The sequence below is a fragment of the Pinus tabuliformis genome, chromosome 4_1 (assembly GCF_031772625.1).
Source record: "Pinus tabuliformis cultivar Carrire ecotype Pingquan chromosome 4_1, CPIR1, whole genome shotgun sequence".
Taxonomy (NCBI): domain Eukaryota; kingdom Viridiplantae; phylum Streptophyta; class Pinopsida; order Pinales; family Pinaceae; genus Pinus; species Pinus tabuliformis.
In genome coordinates, this window is record NC_142303.1 from 241,513,563 (window position 1) to 241,529,413 (window position 15,851).

The window sequence follows — 15,851 nt, forward strand, 5'->3', positions numbered from 1 at the left end:
TTCCACTGCACTAGAGGGCTCCATTGAGGTATTTCAATGTCAATCAAAGTGTGAACTAGAAAAAGTTCAAAGTAGAACTGTATATAAGGAATAGAAACGCATATGACAGTGCACTATTCAGGCCTCTGGAGCATGACAAAGGTGTCAATTTTGCAGGATAGGAAAAACATAGGCCAGCAGAGAGTTATAAGGGCAAACTGTAATGCCAAAGATAGAGCTGGCTCTGATACCATGTCAGGCCAGGAGATAACTCCTCAAATAAGAATGTGTTATTCATTTAGGCTGTCTATTATTATATACAAGGGAGTGACTGCTCAGTTTCATCTCCCGATGACTCTCCATTTCCTCTATTATTTATTTACACTTATTTACAATTGTTCACACAATCCCTATGATAAGGTGTCAACACTTATCACAACGTTTCCTCATGTAACCAACCTTTCGAACATAATTTGGAAATCTTATGACTCGTGAATATAAATTTCATTGTTTAAAGAGTTCTCTTTCAAAGTACTATCCCATGCTAAATGAATAATCTTTTGAAATCATATTTTATACCTCATGCCTAAATATGAGAAGCATGTGCAAATTGTATGGTTTAAAAGTGGTTTTAAAATAAAGTGTAATCTACAAAAATCACATATAAATTTTGAAAATAATAGAAATTTTAGCAAAATTATGATAAAATTTAGTAGAAATTTTTAAAAATATAAGTTATAGTTGTAAAATTTTAAGATTTTAAATACTTAACCATTCTTTCTTAATAATATTAAATCTATTTCCATTTTTTAAAAACTATTCAAATACTGTAACATTCTAATTTTTTAAAATTTCCTTTACCGAATTCCAACCAGACCGATAAACAACACCTTGAAATAATGTCGCATGCTTAAACGAATTTCCTTCCAGGAATGATATATGTAAAATGACTTCTTAGCGATGTGACATTCGTGGTGGCATCTTTTAGGGTTAGTGGTGCACATCATCTCTCCCTAGATTCTATGCTAGTGTCGGAGATTTTTGGTCAAGGACCACATGGTTCTCTATTTCGTCGTTGTGAGGATAAAAAAGCAAAAATTAAAAATATTTTTTCCTTGTTCAAATATATCTGAAATTTTATGTGGAAAGCCACACAAGTTGAAATGAAGCAATTTGTTTAGTATAAGATATTTTTATCAGTATCCATAGTCTTCCAATGTTGGAAGATTTTGGTTGTTAACTTCATAGTTACTTTTGGTAGTTTGTGGCGCTAGAAAAAGTGAAAGCAAATAGGAAAAGCATTGGAAAAGGTATTCCCTGTTATTACCTAATTTGTTTGTCATATAATTTGTTTGTGATATTTATGACCATCATAAATATGAATGTGAAAAGTATGAAAACATATTTGTGCATTTTTTATTTTTCTATACGTAAAAGTAGAAATAGGGAATATAATAATAACCATTAATATATATGTATATATATATATATATATATATAATATTATATAAAAATATATTTTATAAGTAGTAATTGTTTTTATATAGTATAATTTTTTTTATTAAATTATATATATTTTAACATTTATTTTTATTTTTAAAGTATATAATATTTAAAATATTAAAGTAGTAACTTAAAACATAAATTATATAATTATCTAAAACTTATTTTGCATGGTTTAATTCCATTATTAAATAAATATTGTTTATGATTAAGAAAAATATTCGTTATAAATAACATACATATTTTATTTTTGTAGGTGAGTCTTTTTCAAGGTGATCAAAATATAGAATAAGTAAATGATATTGCACTTTAGACTGTTATTTTCTTATTTATGGTAAACACAATATGTGATAGTTATTCGTAATTTAGAGTGAATTAGTCACACAAATTAACACAAGGAGATATGTATGTCAAGGAAACCTCCATGAGGCAAGGGATTGAAACTCTTATTACTTAAAAATGATTCTCCAAGTTACCTACAACCTCTCGGGCAATCACCAATTAATATGGGCTATTTTCTTACATAATTTCATTTCGTTATAAAAACTACTAAACTATAAAATAGATTTGCCCAAATAATTATATTATTTACATTAGTTGTTGTCATATTTTTAACAATAGTCTATGGATTTCTTCGATGCATGTTAAAGATATATCTTCTATTGAATTTGAAGACTAGGTAGGAAGAATTAAAATTATTTAATTATTTTTTTTTTTAAGTGTTTGAATTTTTATTTATATTGATTTAACATTTTTTTTAATTATGCTAAATATAAAAAATTAAAGACCGAACAATTTGTTTGAGTTGTGAATACATTATTTTTTTAATAGTAATGCATTTGAAAATGTAAGCTTTAAATCTTTATAATACTGTTAACTCTATACAAATTTTGTATACATAAAATGATAAAAAAATAAAACCAAATAATAATAGAAATCATAATAATAATAATAATAATAATAATAATAATAATAATGTTTTTGCTTGGGTAAGAACTTGTTTTTCTCTGAGCTAACGAAACAAGTTAATGGCCCATGACCCATAGGCATTTGGCAGGAGTGAAATCCTACCCCCTTACGAATCACTAGAAGGTAATGGCTTTCCTTGAATAATAATGATTAGTCAGGCTACATTCTTTGGCAGCCCTGATGGCTTCCCCAGTTATAATAAATTTTCCTATTGTAAAAGAAAAATTATTAACCAAAAACAAGTTAAAAATGGACCCAAATGAACTAAAAATATTTTTTCACCATAAAGTTGTTAGCCTTTGTTACTCACATATCAATGTATAGTACATAAAACCAATTATTACAAGTTTGAGTGGGCCGAATGGTTAGGAACATGTATTTCCTCCAAAGAGGTGGTGCCTATTGGGCTGAGGTTGTCCCCCAAACAAGGAGGTCTCATACACCAATTTGGCTAAAATATTAATTACACCACAAGTGTCTCTTTTTGAAATTGGTCACGCTAGGCATTGTCTACAAATTGGATAATAATAATAATAATCATATAAATAATATAAAACATATCTCAAAAAACATAAAATTTAAAATTTATATAAAAAATTAAATTAAATACAAATTAAATTATAATTATTATTAAATATACATTAAATAATAATAATTACATCTAAAATATTAATTACATCCAAAGTCTCTTTTTGAAATTGGTTAAGCTAGACATTGTCTACATTTTTCATCTCTTTTGACATTTCTCCCTTGTTGTTTTTCCCATTAAATAACATTTGTTCAAAATTTGATTAGAATAAAATGGATCCTTTATTATTGCTATACATGGAATTACAAAAACAACATCCAACACCACCTGCGTTCGAAACCCCTCAAAGACTTCGGAACGCTGCAGAGTCACTATCCATGCAAATGTGGAGCACAATACGCCTCGTCGGGACACTTAGCACAACTCTTCCCGTAAGTACAAGGAGTACCAATGGCAACGACATCTTTAGCTGCCACTACATTTAGCAATAACCTGTCAGTAACCATAAAACTGATAAGAAGTGTGGAGAATTCCATTGATTCAAATGTTGTGATCTGTGTATTACTTCATTCAAAGAAGGTTACATTTATACTTGAAAAAACTAATCCCTAAACTAAATCCCTAACTATATAGAAATCTGGAAGGATTACAACATTTCCCCCCTTAATCTGAAGGGACATCTGACATACCAAGTAAAAATCAAAATTTTTCGAACTTTTCACACCCCAATGTTTTAGTAAAGATATCTGCAATTTGTTCTGATGTTGGACAATGTGTTAGATGAATTTTTTTTGCCTCTACATGATGTGGAATCAAATGATACTTGGTGTTGATATGTTTGGTTCGATCATGAAACTTTGGATTCTTGGCCAATTGAATTGCTGAAGAGTTCTCAAAAAATAAAGGAGTTGAAGCTTTTTGTTTCTCCTGTAAATCTTTAAGTATTTTCCGAAGCCAAATGATTTCCTTAGTGGCTTGAGATGCTACAACATATTTGACTTCGGTGGTAGAATCAACAGGAACAGATTGCTTGCATGATCTCCAACTGATGGATGTTGATCCAAGATTCATCAAATAGCCAAAAGTAGAGACTCCATTCTATTTATCTCCATCAAACTCAGAATCTGAATAACCAACAAGATGGAAGTCTAAAACTTTGGTATAATTGATGATGTAAGTTTGGGTTCCTTTTAAATATTTCAATACTCTTTTTGCTGCTACCCAATGCCCCTCACAAGGATGATGCATAAATCTAGAAAGTATTTCTACAACAAATGTTATATCAGGACGAGTAATAGATAAATAAATCAAACTCCCAACAAGTTGCCTATGCTTTGTTGGATCTTCAAATGATTTTCCTTCTTCTGAAGTAAGTTTCAAATTCTGCTCCATTGGTGTATTAACAAGATCACAATCCATCATACAATATATGTTCAATAACTTACCAATGTACTTCTTCTGAGAGATGAAAATATCTTGTGGTTTTTTATCAGCTTCAATCCCAAGATAATAATGAAGTAAACCTAAATCTATCATATCAAAAACGTTTTTCAATTCCTTCTTAATATATAATATATATTCATCATTGTTTCATGTGATCATCAAATCATCAACATATACAACTAGATATATAACTAATCTTCCAGCTTTCTTAATGAAAAGAGTTGCATCGTATAGGCCAAAATGTTTATAATTTAACTTTAGAAGATGTTCAGGTAGTTTCTCATACCATGCTCGTGGTGCGTGTTTCAAGCCATACAAAGACTTCATTACTTTTCAAAACTTTTGTTCTTTTCCTTTAATGGAAAAACCTTCTCGCTAAAACATGTAAACATCTTCTTTCAAATCTCTATTTCAAAAAGAAGTTTTGACATCCATATGATGAATTTTCCATTCTTTAGGAGCTACAATAGCAAACAAATATCTAATAGTGCCCCATTTCAATGTAGGAGCAAATGTCTCTGTATAGTCAATACCCTTTGTCTGTGCATATCCCTTCGCTACAATTCTTTCCTTGTGTTTGTCTAGTGAACCATCAGATTTATACTTAGTTTTATAAATCCATTTGCAACTGATAGGTTTGATGCCAACAAGAGGATCCACCAACCTACATGTGCCATTTTTTTATGAGAGAATCATATTCCTTTTGCATTGCATCTTTCCACTGATCATAACCAGTAGCTTCTTCATAACAAGTAGGTTCGCAATCCACAAAAAAGTTAAATTCACAATGAGAATAGTTAGCTAAGGAATTTCTAGTCATAAAATCATCATGTTTCCTCGGAAATGTTCGAATATGAGATGATCTTCGCAAAGGTTGTGTAGGAAGTTACTCATCTTCTTCATTTGTCTCAGTTCTTTCCATTTATGTCCATGTTAAACTCTATTTCTGCTTCTGTCCTTGTCATGTCTATAGAAGCACTTGCATAAACCAATTTCTCATCAATAGTATAATTATCATCATTGAGAGAAGGAAACTCCAAAGATTGATCTAATATAGGTATCCCCCCTTCAGGTTGTGGAAGTATATTATCCGATTCATAATAAAACCTTTCAGGCACAAACTTTTCTATTTGATTAAGTTGTATATCAACAGTGAGGGAATCTTTATCAGATTTAAGAAAAATTACATTTGTTTACAAAATACATTTCTTGTTCTCTTCATCATATTATTGGTATGCCTTAGCAGTCATAGAATACCCTAAAAAATACATTTTCTTCTCCGTTCACTCAACTTATTCCTCTGTTGTTTAGGAATCAAAGCATAACATTGAGAACCAAAAACTTTGAAATGTTTAACAACAGGAAGATGATTATACCACATTTCATATGGAGTTTTTTTGTTAATGACAAAGGATGGGCACCAATTTCTCATATATGTTGCGCAGAGCATTGCTTCTCCCCAAAACATCAATTTTACATTCTTAAAAAACATCATTAACCTTACCATAATACGAATTGTTCTATTCATTCGTGCTACAACACCGTTTTGTTGTGGATTATATGGTATTGTGGTTTGGTGTTTGATGCCATTCTCTTGCAAATATTTTTCAAAGACATGTGAATTATATTCTCCTCCATTATCAGTTCTTATAGTACCAATATTTAGTTGAGCTTCATTTGTAATCAAGAGATGAAATTTTTTAAACACATCAAAAACTTGTGATTTTTCCTTAAGAAGATAAACCCAACACATCCTCAAATAATCATCAATAAAAGTCAGTATGTATTTATTGCCATCCACAGTTGGTACATGCATAGGTCCACATAAATCAAAGTGTATGAGACTTAATTTTCTTGTAGCTCGAGAAGTAGAATTCTGAAAAGATTGTTTATGATGCTCACCCAATATACAAGCATTACATGTGGTCAATTTTCAGGGAAGTGTTGAAAGTCCTTTAATCCCCTCATGTCTCATAATTCTAATACCTTCATAATTAATATGACCAAAGCTTGCATGCCACAATAAAGAAGATGACAAAGTATCATTTTGTTGAACCAAATAATTAGTGTTCAATGTAACTGTTATCACCCCAAGAAACTCACCTAGGTTGTAAATCAGTGATGCTCAGGAACATTAAAAATTCAACAATTATGGTTGGATAAGATGATAGATAAATGAAGATATGCTGCACATTTAAGCTAGATAACCACTCCTACTATGACTATCCCCAGACATGGGTGAAGACCCCCAAACTACAAGGCTTTCAACTACCAACTACTCACAGTTTAAGGTAAAGGTGATAATGGAGAAGACTAATTGCACCAGCAGATGCACAGGACCCTGTGATGGCCAGCTGCAATCAGTTATAAGATCTGTGAAACTATTGTTTAACACACAGGCAGGATGACAGCTCCCTGAGGTCAAAGCAACAACAATCTGCAAGCAATTTCAATGGACCACTAAATTATAACATAGAGGTGGGATGACAACCCCTCTGATATTAAAATCCATAGCACATCAAACAAATGCAAGCAGGCACAGCCTGGAACAAGAAAGAGAAGTGGAAAGTGAGCATATGACAGCAAAAGAAGCTTGTATTAGTGAAGATCAAGACCATAAGCTGCAGGTCTCATAGTATTTACAGTCTCCAGAAGTTAAAGGCAGCAATAAGCTCTCATTCATCAAACACTCATCAAACCCACTACATCTGTTTTTTCAGTATATATGGTGTCTCATTACACAATCTCCTGTTAGCTATGCGTGGAGGAGCCCATAAATGGTCACCAACCACATTTACATTCAGGAGTGGGCCTCTGATACAAATCTGGCTGTGTTGTAAATGGATTTGACCCCTCTGTTGCTCTACAGTCCTCCTTTGAGTAGGTGGCGTGAAATACCAATGGAACCATAACCATTGAATGCTCTGTATTGATAAATGGTGTCCTGCTTCCTTCTCGGCCATACTGCTGATTAATTGCAGCAGCTGAACATTAAAAATGGCTCCATTATGACTGTTTTGCTTATAAACAGTGAAACGCTGCCCAAACTGTTCATTCCCACCCATCATTGCTTCAATTTTGACTTTTAAGAGGTGCTTGCATGGTTCATTCAACTATCGGGTCCGCCTTTAGGGCCGCAATTCATATTAAAACAGGCTCATCCTTTGTTTTTTAATATTTGCAAATACAGGAAAACTGTCGCAAAACCATGAAAAATGGCTTTGGCAGACTTGAATCATATATATATATCGTTTCAGAACCCTTTCGGATCCGAAAACCCATCGCAATCGCACCCACCAGGCATCCCTTGAATTTCTTTATACATTGAGAATACAAAAAAACATTGAAAATGTGAAGGGCGCGGACTTGAAATGTTATAAAATGGAGTGTTGTACATCCATTGGGTCCGGCCCATCGCATTAGCGCATAACTTATGTTAAAGCCCTGCCCCTTTGAAATCGTCGATAGCGATATCGCCGCGGACCCGAAAATCCAAAAAGGATTAATACCGCCGTCGGGTCCAGCCCATCGGATCGCAAACATAAAAGGCCCATGCTCTATTGTAAATGCCGATAGCGATACGCCGATGCGATATTGGCGATCGCTCATCGGCGATGTATCATGTCGCTGCCGGTGCCTCCCCCGACTTGTGATATGCCGACACGATCTGGACCGTTGATCGACCAGATCCAACGGCTGAGATTGATGCAGATTCTTAAGCCTGCGCTTTTGATTTTTACATGGTTTTTGGGGTATTTCAACCTCCCGATAGTGTATTTCTGCCCTCCAAAGGGCTTTCCCCTTGCAATTTTTTTCGATCGGTGGAAGACTTTTAGCCATAATTTGAGAACTTGAACAGCAACCATGGATCCTTTGGCATATTTATAAGTGTAATTGCAACCTTTGAGAGTGTTTGAATCCATTTTTGATGCCTTTGCACAGCAAAGCTAACAATAACAGACGACACACCTTTCAATTTCAACAATTGATCTTCTTCTACAACAATCATTATATTTTTATTGTCAGCTGCTCTTCGAATTTCCACTTTACCATCAAATATGTGGATGGAATGTCCCTGTTGTCTTATTTGTACAAGAGATAATAAATTTATTTGGAACTGAGGAATGTAAAGAACATCATTCAAAGTATAATAAGAAAGTCCAGGAATTTTTAACTGAATAGAACCAATCCCCGATGATTTGATTTGAGACTTATCAACAAAATACACTACTCCATCAATATTATCACTGAATTTCTCAAACAAATATCTTCTAAAGGTCATATGAGAAGTGGCACCTGTGTCTAAAATCCAACTATGATGCCATGAGAAAAAATAGGTACTAAATATATCTTCCATATGAAAATTACAATGAGCAACAACATAATGTTCATTCTCAAAAGATTGTCCTTTTCATGGAATTAGATGATCTTTCTTTTCAAGAATTTGTTCTCTTCTTTCATTAATTTTCTCCCAGGGAATTCTACAATTTGCAGATGTATGTCCAATTTTACCACATCTAAAGCATTTTACAGATGTTTTATGAGGAAAATTTCTTTTTTTATCATTCTGTTGTCTATCTCCCTTAACATTTTTGCCCCCCCTACCCCTATAATTCTTCCTACCTCGACCTCTATTACACTTAGTATTTATGTCAAATTCTTCTTGAGGTTTTTGGTCTTTTTGAGCAAGACATAGGGTTTCAGTATTAGCATTATGTGATGTTTCCTTCTTGCCAAAATCCTTCTCTCTTTCTGCAATTTTCCCTACTAATTTATCAAAATCTAAATCTTTTAACTGCCCACTATCTTGGAGAGATTCCAAGTAGTGTGAATAACTAGGGTAAAGAGATTTTATAAAGGAAGTGAGTTGCAGATCAACTATAACTCCAGTAGATTCGATTTCATTATTGATGGCTTTAATTTCGGAAGCAAGTTTTAAAGGATCATTATCTTTCATTTCCAAATTAAATAACTTCAACAATAACTGAATTATCTCCAATTCAGAATGTGAATCATAAAGCTCTTTTAGTTTTGTTATGGCATCATATGTTGTTTTATTCTGAACAATGTATCTGCTTACCTCTTCTGAGACTGAAGTGGAAATTAAGGCATATGCCTTTTTATCCTTTGCTAGATTGGTAACTGTTTCTCCTCGTCAGGCTGATCTTGTGAATTCCCTTCTTTTCCTTCACATATTCCATCCCACAGATCATTAAAAATAAGTGTATTTTTAACCTTCCTGAACCATTCCTGGTATTTTTCCTTTCGGGATAGAACAATCCCAATTAAACATACCAAGGAGTTCATCATTTTTCCAGATAATGACAGAATTCTTTAAAAAACTCTTATGATTATAGGAACGAAATTCTTTTTAAAAATTTATGTTTCAACCATTAAAGCATAATTTTTTTTTTTTAATATTTTATGTATTAACTTACAGATTCAATAGCCATCGAACTGTCTGCTCCAAGGCACCGTATGGTGATCTTAAAAAAACTATTAACAACCCAATGACTGTATATTAAAAACAACCAGAGCAGAGTCTCCACCGATATTAAAAAACCTGTCAGAGCAAAGTCTCCACCAAGCACACCTCTACGAATGTTGCTGACTCCACCAATGTTGTTGCACACACTATCAGGTCATGCCTCTACCAACACTACTGACAGTTAAGTATCCAGGTCAACAAGCACATGTTCTTCGTTGGTTTACAACAATGGAGGATCTAAGCGTTCTCGTTCAACGAAGTTTGATCCAGGCTTTAATACCACTGATAAGAAGTCTGGAGAATTCCATTGATTCAAATGTTGTGATCTGTGTATTAATTCATTCAATGAAGGTTACATTTATACTTGAAAAAAATAACTGTAACAATTATAACTAGAAATACCTAATTTATAACTAAATCCCTAACTATACAGAAATACCCAAGGAATATAACAAAAACTATGAGCAACTTGCCCATCTTGACCTGTCTTCTAGCCATTTTCAGCGACGAGATTACAAAAAAATTATATCAAGTACTTTAGTGAGTATTTATGGTGTGAGGACACTGTTTATTTATAGGAGAGTTAAGAGATTCATGCAAATGACAATATTGCTTTATTTTGCGATTTCGTTGATTCATCTCCAACAATTTGGAGAGCTTTATGCTATTTTTTAGCCGTTTTCGAAGGGTAGCGCAAATATCGTTGAAGTTTAGTTATGATTATTTTAAGAATTGGTTTATTAACAGGTAAAGTCACCGATCTATTTTGGAAAAAAAAATTGTTCAATTTAAGTTTACTCAAATAACATGCGGCAATCCTTTACCCAAAGCCCAAGTTGTAAACTGCACCTGATTGGATGTTTTGGTATCAATGGAAATCGCTGAAACAAATATTAGGTAAAGAGGGTCGGTATAGATGATGTCAATTTCGTCAAGTTTTGATATTATCGGATTAGTTTTTAATCAAAAACAAATTTATTATTATTATTAATAAAGATGATATTTCTAATTTTTTTATTCTTTCGGTGTATATTTTTAGTGGCAATTACTAGTAAATATTAATATTTTATTAAAAAACACAATATACTTATTAATATATTTCATTAAAAAACACAACAATAAAATATTAATAAACTCATCACTTGAACTAATTTTCATCTAATTATACTCATTACAAATTCGGTATCTTGAAATGAGAAGACCGAATAATTCAAATTCTTCTAATCAAAACAATCACCAACTCGAAGATGCAAGTAGTGAGAAAGTGCGGTAACAATGCAGCTAGAGCATCTACAAAATGTATGCCGTAAAGAGTCTCAGGATCCCCAACTGGGAAAACACAACCGTGGCTGGCGTGATCCTAAAGGTAGGTAGCTTCAAATGGAACGCCAAAGGTAGGTAGCTTCAAATGGAAAGATCTTGGGAGGAAGTAAGAAAGACAACTTAGATAGACATTTTTAGGAAAAGACATCGTGATTAATTAGCCTCCCAAGATTTTGTGCGGCCCAGAGTTGACACACCTTTGGCTTCAATGGAAAATATTTATGTGGCAAGTTCATTAGTACTAATTGTGGCTACCATCATTGGGAAAATATATAGTGACAAGGATGTCTCGTACTCTAAGGAGGCGGGAGCGCTGGAGATTTCTTTGAAAGACGAGGACCTGGCATGTTCTTCCGATGTAATTGGTAAATCTGTAAGATGGGTAGTTGTCCATAGGAGCAAAAGAAAAAAAGAAAAACCCTTAAACACTTCTGGTTATTGATATCTTAATATGTCACACCTTGTACTCACTTAACTGATCGGTCATTTGACCAGGTCAAAAATGTAATCCAAAATATTTCCAATATAATTTTGGTTTTTAAATATTAATAAAATTAAAGTCAAATATTACCTAAAAATAAAAATAAAAAAATTCAATAACAATAAATATAAATACAACTATAAAAGTGTATATATAAAATAAAAATACAATAATTGCAAACAAAAAAAATTGATACATATGATGAATGCAACCTTATTTCAACAAAATTCCTGGAGATAACCCACCCTGAAATTCTGCCGACACCACCACTGAAATGATGACGAAAGCAATATAGAGCCATGTGACTGAAATTCAAGTCTTGATGTGACCATTAGACCAATCCACTTCGAATTTGAGGATAAGATTTACACTGTGGTGGAAAATATTCACCTAAAATTGTCGTTGTAAATCGTTAAAAGGAATCAGCTCGAAAGACTCATTATAAAAAGGCCAAACACATGGAGTGGAGATAACAGCAAGATTACCCATCTCCAATCTCTATGTTTGAGTCCTTTTCAAAGCGATGGAACGAAAGACAGAGAGTAGGAAAGGGCCATTACATTCCATTGGGCTTCCCTAGTGGTCGTGGCGATCACAATCTGCGGAGCCCTGTGTCTTCCTCTGATTCATGCTGAAGATGTATCCTCTATAGAATTACAAAACCCAATGGAGACCGTTGAAGCCGTTTGTAGCAAAACTCTCTTTTCAAAGATTTGCTATAATGCTCTCTCGCTTCATCTGGGATCGTCTAGTCCTGCACAACCCAAGAAGTTTCTTCGTGTTACTCTAATGGTGGCCATGGAGGAGGCAAACAAAACTTCCGCTCTCATTCTCAGATTCGTTCAACAAACCAGTGCTCTACAAGATTGCATGGAGCTCATGGATGTTACAAGGGACCAACTTCATAGCTCTATATCACTTTTGAAACACCGTGATCTAAAGGCATTCACGCGTGAGCAGGCCGACGATTTACAGACGTGGCTCAGCGCCTCAATCACCAACCAGGACACCTTCTTGGACGGAATTTCAGATTACCCAAAAAACGTGGCCAGACTTTTGGTTGAGAGCAGCATGCAAAACGAAGCTCGTTAGTAATTCTCTGGCAATAGCAAAGGTGGCGCAGGAGTCAAGAAGGCCCGATCCATCCCCTGAGCTACGACTCCCATCCGATTCCATCAAGGATGATTTTCCCCCATGGCTATCGGCGGGAGGTCGGAGGCTCCTATGATCATCTTCAAACGACGTAGTGCCGAACGTGATCGTGGCTCAGGATGGCTCTGGAAATTTCAAAACGATTTCACAAGCCATAGCTGCGGCCCCAGAGAAAAGTGCTAAGCGATATGTGATCAGGGTGAAGAAGGGAATGTACAAGGAGAACGTGGAGGTGGGCAAAACGAAGACTAATATCATGTTGATTGGAGAAGGAATGGAGGCCACAATCGTCATAGGGAGCAGAAATGTGACAGACGGATCCACCACTTTCAATTACCCCGCATTCGGTAAATCACTAACCCACTTCTAAATCTTTCATAAATTCAGTTTTCTGGATCTTAATCTCAGAAAATCTTTGAATCCTCACATTCCAGAGAATTCATCACTCCTTCCAGATGAGAACTCCTCCTAGATTGTACTACTTCACAAAATCTAATTTTCCAATACATCATTCATTCGATCATTATTATCATGCTTTATTGTAGAGGTCAATCTACTCAATGAGAAACTAGATATTTTTTACCACCTTCCAATAGAATAATTAGTCCAAAATTGCAAGATTTTTAATAACTTTAACATGGCTAGAGTATCTACTGCATAATTAAAATACAAAAAACTACCAAAAATCATTTAATGGTTAGGATTAAGAAGAAGTAACGAGTTATGGATATTTCCCACTAGATTTTGGAGGAGAAGATGTAGTGGCAATGCATGTGATATGATGTTTAGTTTGAGCTAGACAAACATTTGTTCTCTAAATACAAAACTATTGATTTCTTTGTTCTCATTTCACATCGTTAAGACTTGCAAAAACGTTGTACTTATTGGTTTGTCTCTCAATAAGTACCGTAGCCAACAAGGTTTTCATTCTCCAATAAAGAGATAATGCCTGGAAATATTGCTTTTTTCAAATCCTGTTGTGGTCACGGTCAAGAAAACATTGCCCAATTTCCTCTATCAACTCCAAATCAGATAAGGTAGGCCTGTCTCTCATTAACATAGTCTCTAGGTGCTAGATTACACTTTGATTTTCTAGGGTGATAGTTGAACAGAAGGTCTCAAAAACCTCTTAGGCTTATTGTTGGGCTCGATTTTGGCCGTGGGGGCCTCAACATCCCCCCACCACCCCCACTTCGTAATCCTCATGCAGTAGCATTGCAGATGTACATACTGATTATTCTTTCGGGGTTCAGCACAGGGTTAGCTAGGAGAGTGAAATCGACATGAATAAGACAAACAAATAAACAATGACACGATAGGGAGGGAAATGCCCAAATGATGCTCAGCACTACTCAAGAAGGGTAAAGAACAACAACCAAGAATAGTCATACACAGATATAAATGAAACCAAAAAACAAAGACTAAGACATAACCCCAACTCTGGTAAAGAGACCCAATGGAACAACAATCTAAACTAAAAATTGGCCGCAACCAAATAGAAACCCAACTCACAATGTTGGGACTAGGAGACAATACCAAACTAACATTCCTCACACTGAGCAAGGATGTTGCAGAAGAACTAGAGGGCTTTATAATTACCCGAAGAAAAGTAGTCATCGAGTGTTGTGGGAATGAGACCAACACAACTCTATGAGAACCATAATCATTGAAAGCAACCAAGCCCCATAATTATCATGTCTACACATGCCTTAACCTCCTGACCATCTTGCTTGACATGGATTCATTGAGAACTAGAGCATAAATATCATTAGCATTATTATTAAAGAGCTTCCCTCCAGGTTTTTGGTCCACCAAACCTTCTCTCGAAATTCCCAGACTGCCAAAGCTCTAAACAAATCGTAAGAAATCACCATGTATAGTCCCAAAAATCACCATAAGAGAAAGCCAAATTTCTCTATCAAAGGCAACACGTGATTACCTTGCAAGGATGCAACACAAGTGGACCTGTCGCTTCACTCTCTATCTATAATTGATATTCATCATGGATAGGAAGTGATAATAAAGTTACATGTGTTTGCATGCATGGCGTTGGCCATGCCATCCCCATGATTTAATGTGATTCATTCCTCAAGGTGGTGAGCACAATGCCCCAACTCGCCATTATCCTCGAACCACACCCCCATCTGGGAATTTCAAAGAATTTCATTATTAAATTTTCATTTTTCTATGACTATTAATTTTAGTAATGATCTTGGCATCTTCACCTTGTAACTTCTCTTGTGTCAAAATAAAGAGTCAAACACATTAGTCCTTATTTTCAGCCAGTTATGGCATCAACATAGTGTATGCCCAGGGAAAATGATATGGACCTACAACTTATGTAAAATTTGAACATGTGACCATTTATTTTTTTAGATTTAGTTTTCTTATAGGTTTTTTTTGTTTTTTTTACTATTCAAGGTTGCACATGTTTCTCTCTGGCACTCAAAACCCTACTTATGCTTGATCTGATTTGTATCTATTGGTTCTCTTACATTGTCCGAAAAATATAATTCTTTCTACGCTCTCTCTCCTCACGACATGTTGGTATCACTCTTCCCCAAAAGAGAGGATAATAGCATATGTGAAACTCTATAACTCTTAGACATGATAGGGAAACTTATCCAATTAATAAAAAAATATATTATTTTTTAATAATTTCTTCCATATAATATTACTTCTCAAAATGAAAAAAAAAGAAAAAAAAAGAAAAAATAGTCCCCATTATTATTAGTATCTTATAATAAACATATTAAAAAATAAAATATCATTATAATGATATCTAACACATAAACAAAATACTACTATTTTACACCAAAAATATGTAGTATTACATTAATTTTTAAATCATTATAATAACTCTAAAATGGTTGAAAAAATATAAAAATCATTAAATTATATAACCAACATTTTAAACCTAATCTTTAATTAAATTTTAATGTATTTAAAGAAAGAGTTCTTAAAAAGCTTAACTTGACTAACTC

General features: G+C 34.0%; 1 protein-coding gene across 1 annotated transcript; it reads left to right on the forward strand.

Annotated features, from left to right (window-relative positions):
• Nucleotides 1-12,381: 12,381 nt before the first annotated feature.
• On the forward strand, nt 12,382-13,237 carry LOC149175157 (pectinesterase/pectinesterase inhibitor U1-like). The gene is made up of 2 exons (XM_089421057.1): nt 12,382-12,802; nt 12,963-13,237. Exons 1-2 carry the CDS (start codon nt 12,382-12,384, stop codon nt 13,235-13,237), a joined length of 696 nt encoding a protein of 231 aa, XP_089277183.1.
• Nucleotides 13,238-15,851: the final 2,614 nt, after the last annotated feature.

Bases quoted from the DNA above. Each gene is read 5' to 3' on its own strand.
- LOC149175157 (XM_089421057.1), top strand. From the start codon at position 12,382: ATGGAGACCGTTGAAGCCGTTTGTAGCAAAACTCTCTTTTCAAAGATT. The intron at 12,803-12,962 runs GTTAGTAATTCT...CAAACGACGTAG, and splicing joins CAGCATGCAAAACGAAGCTC to TGCCGAACGTGATCGTGGCT.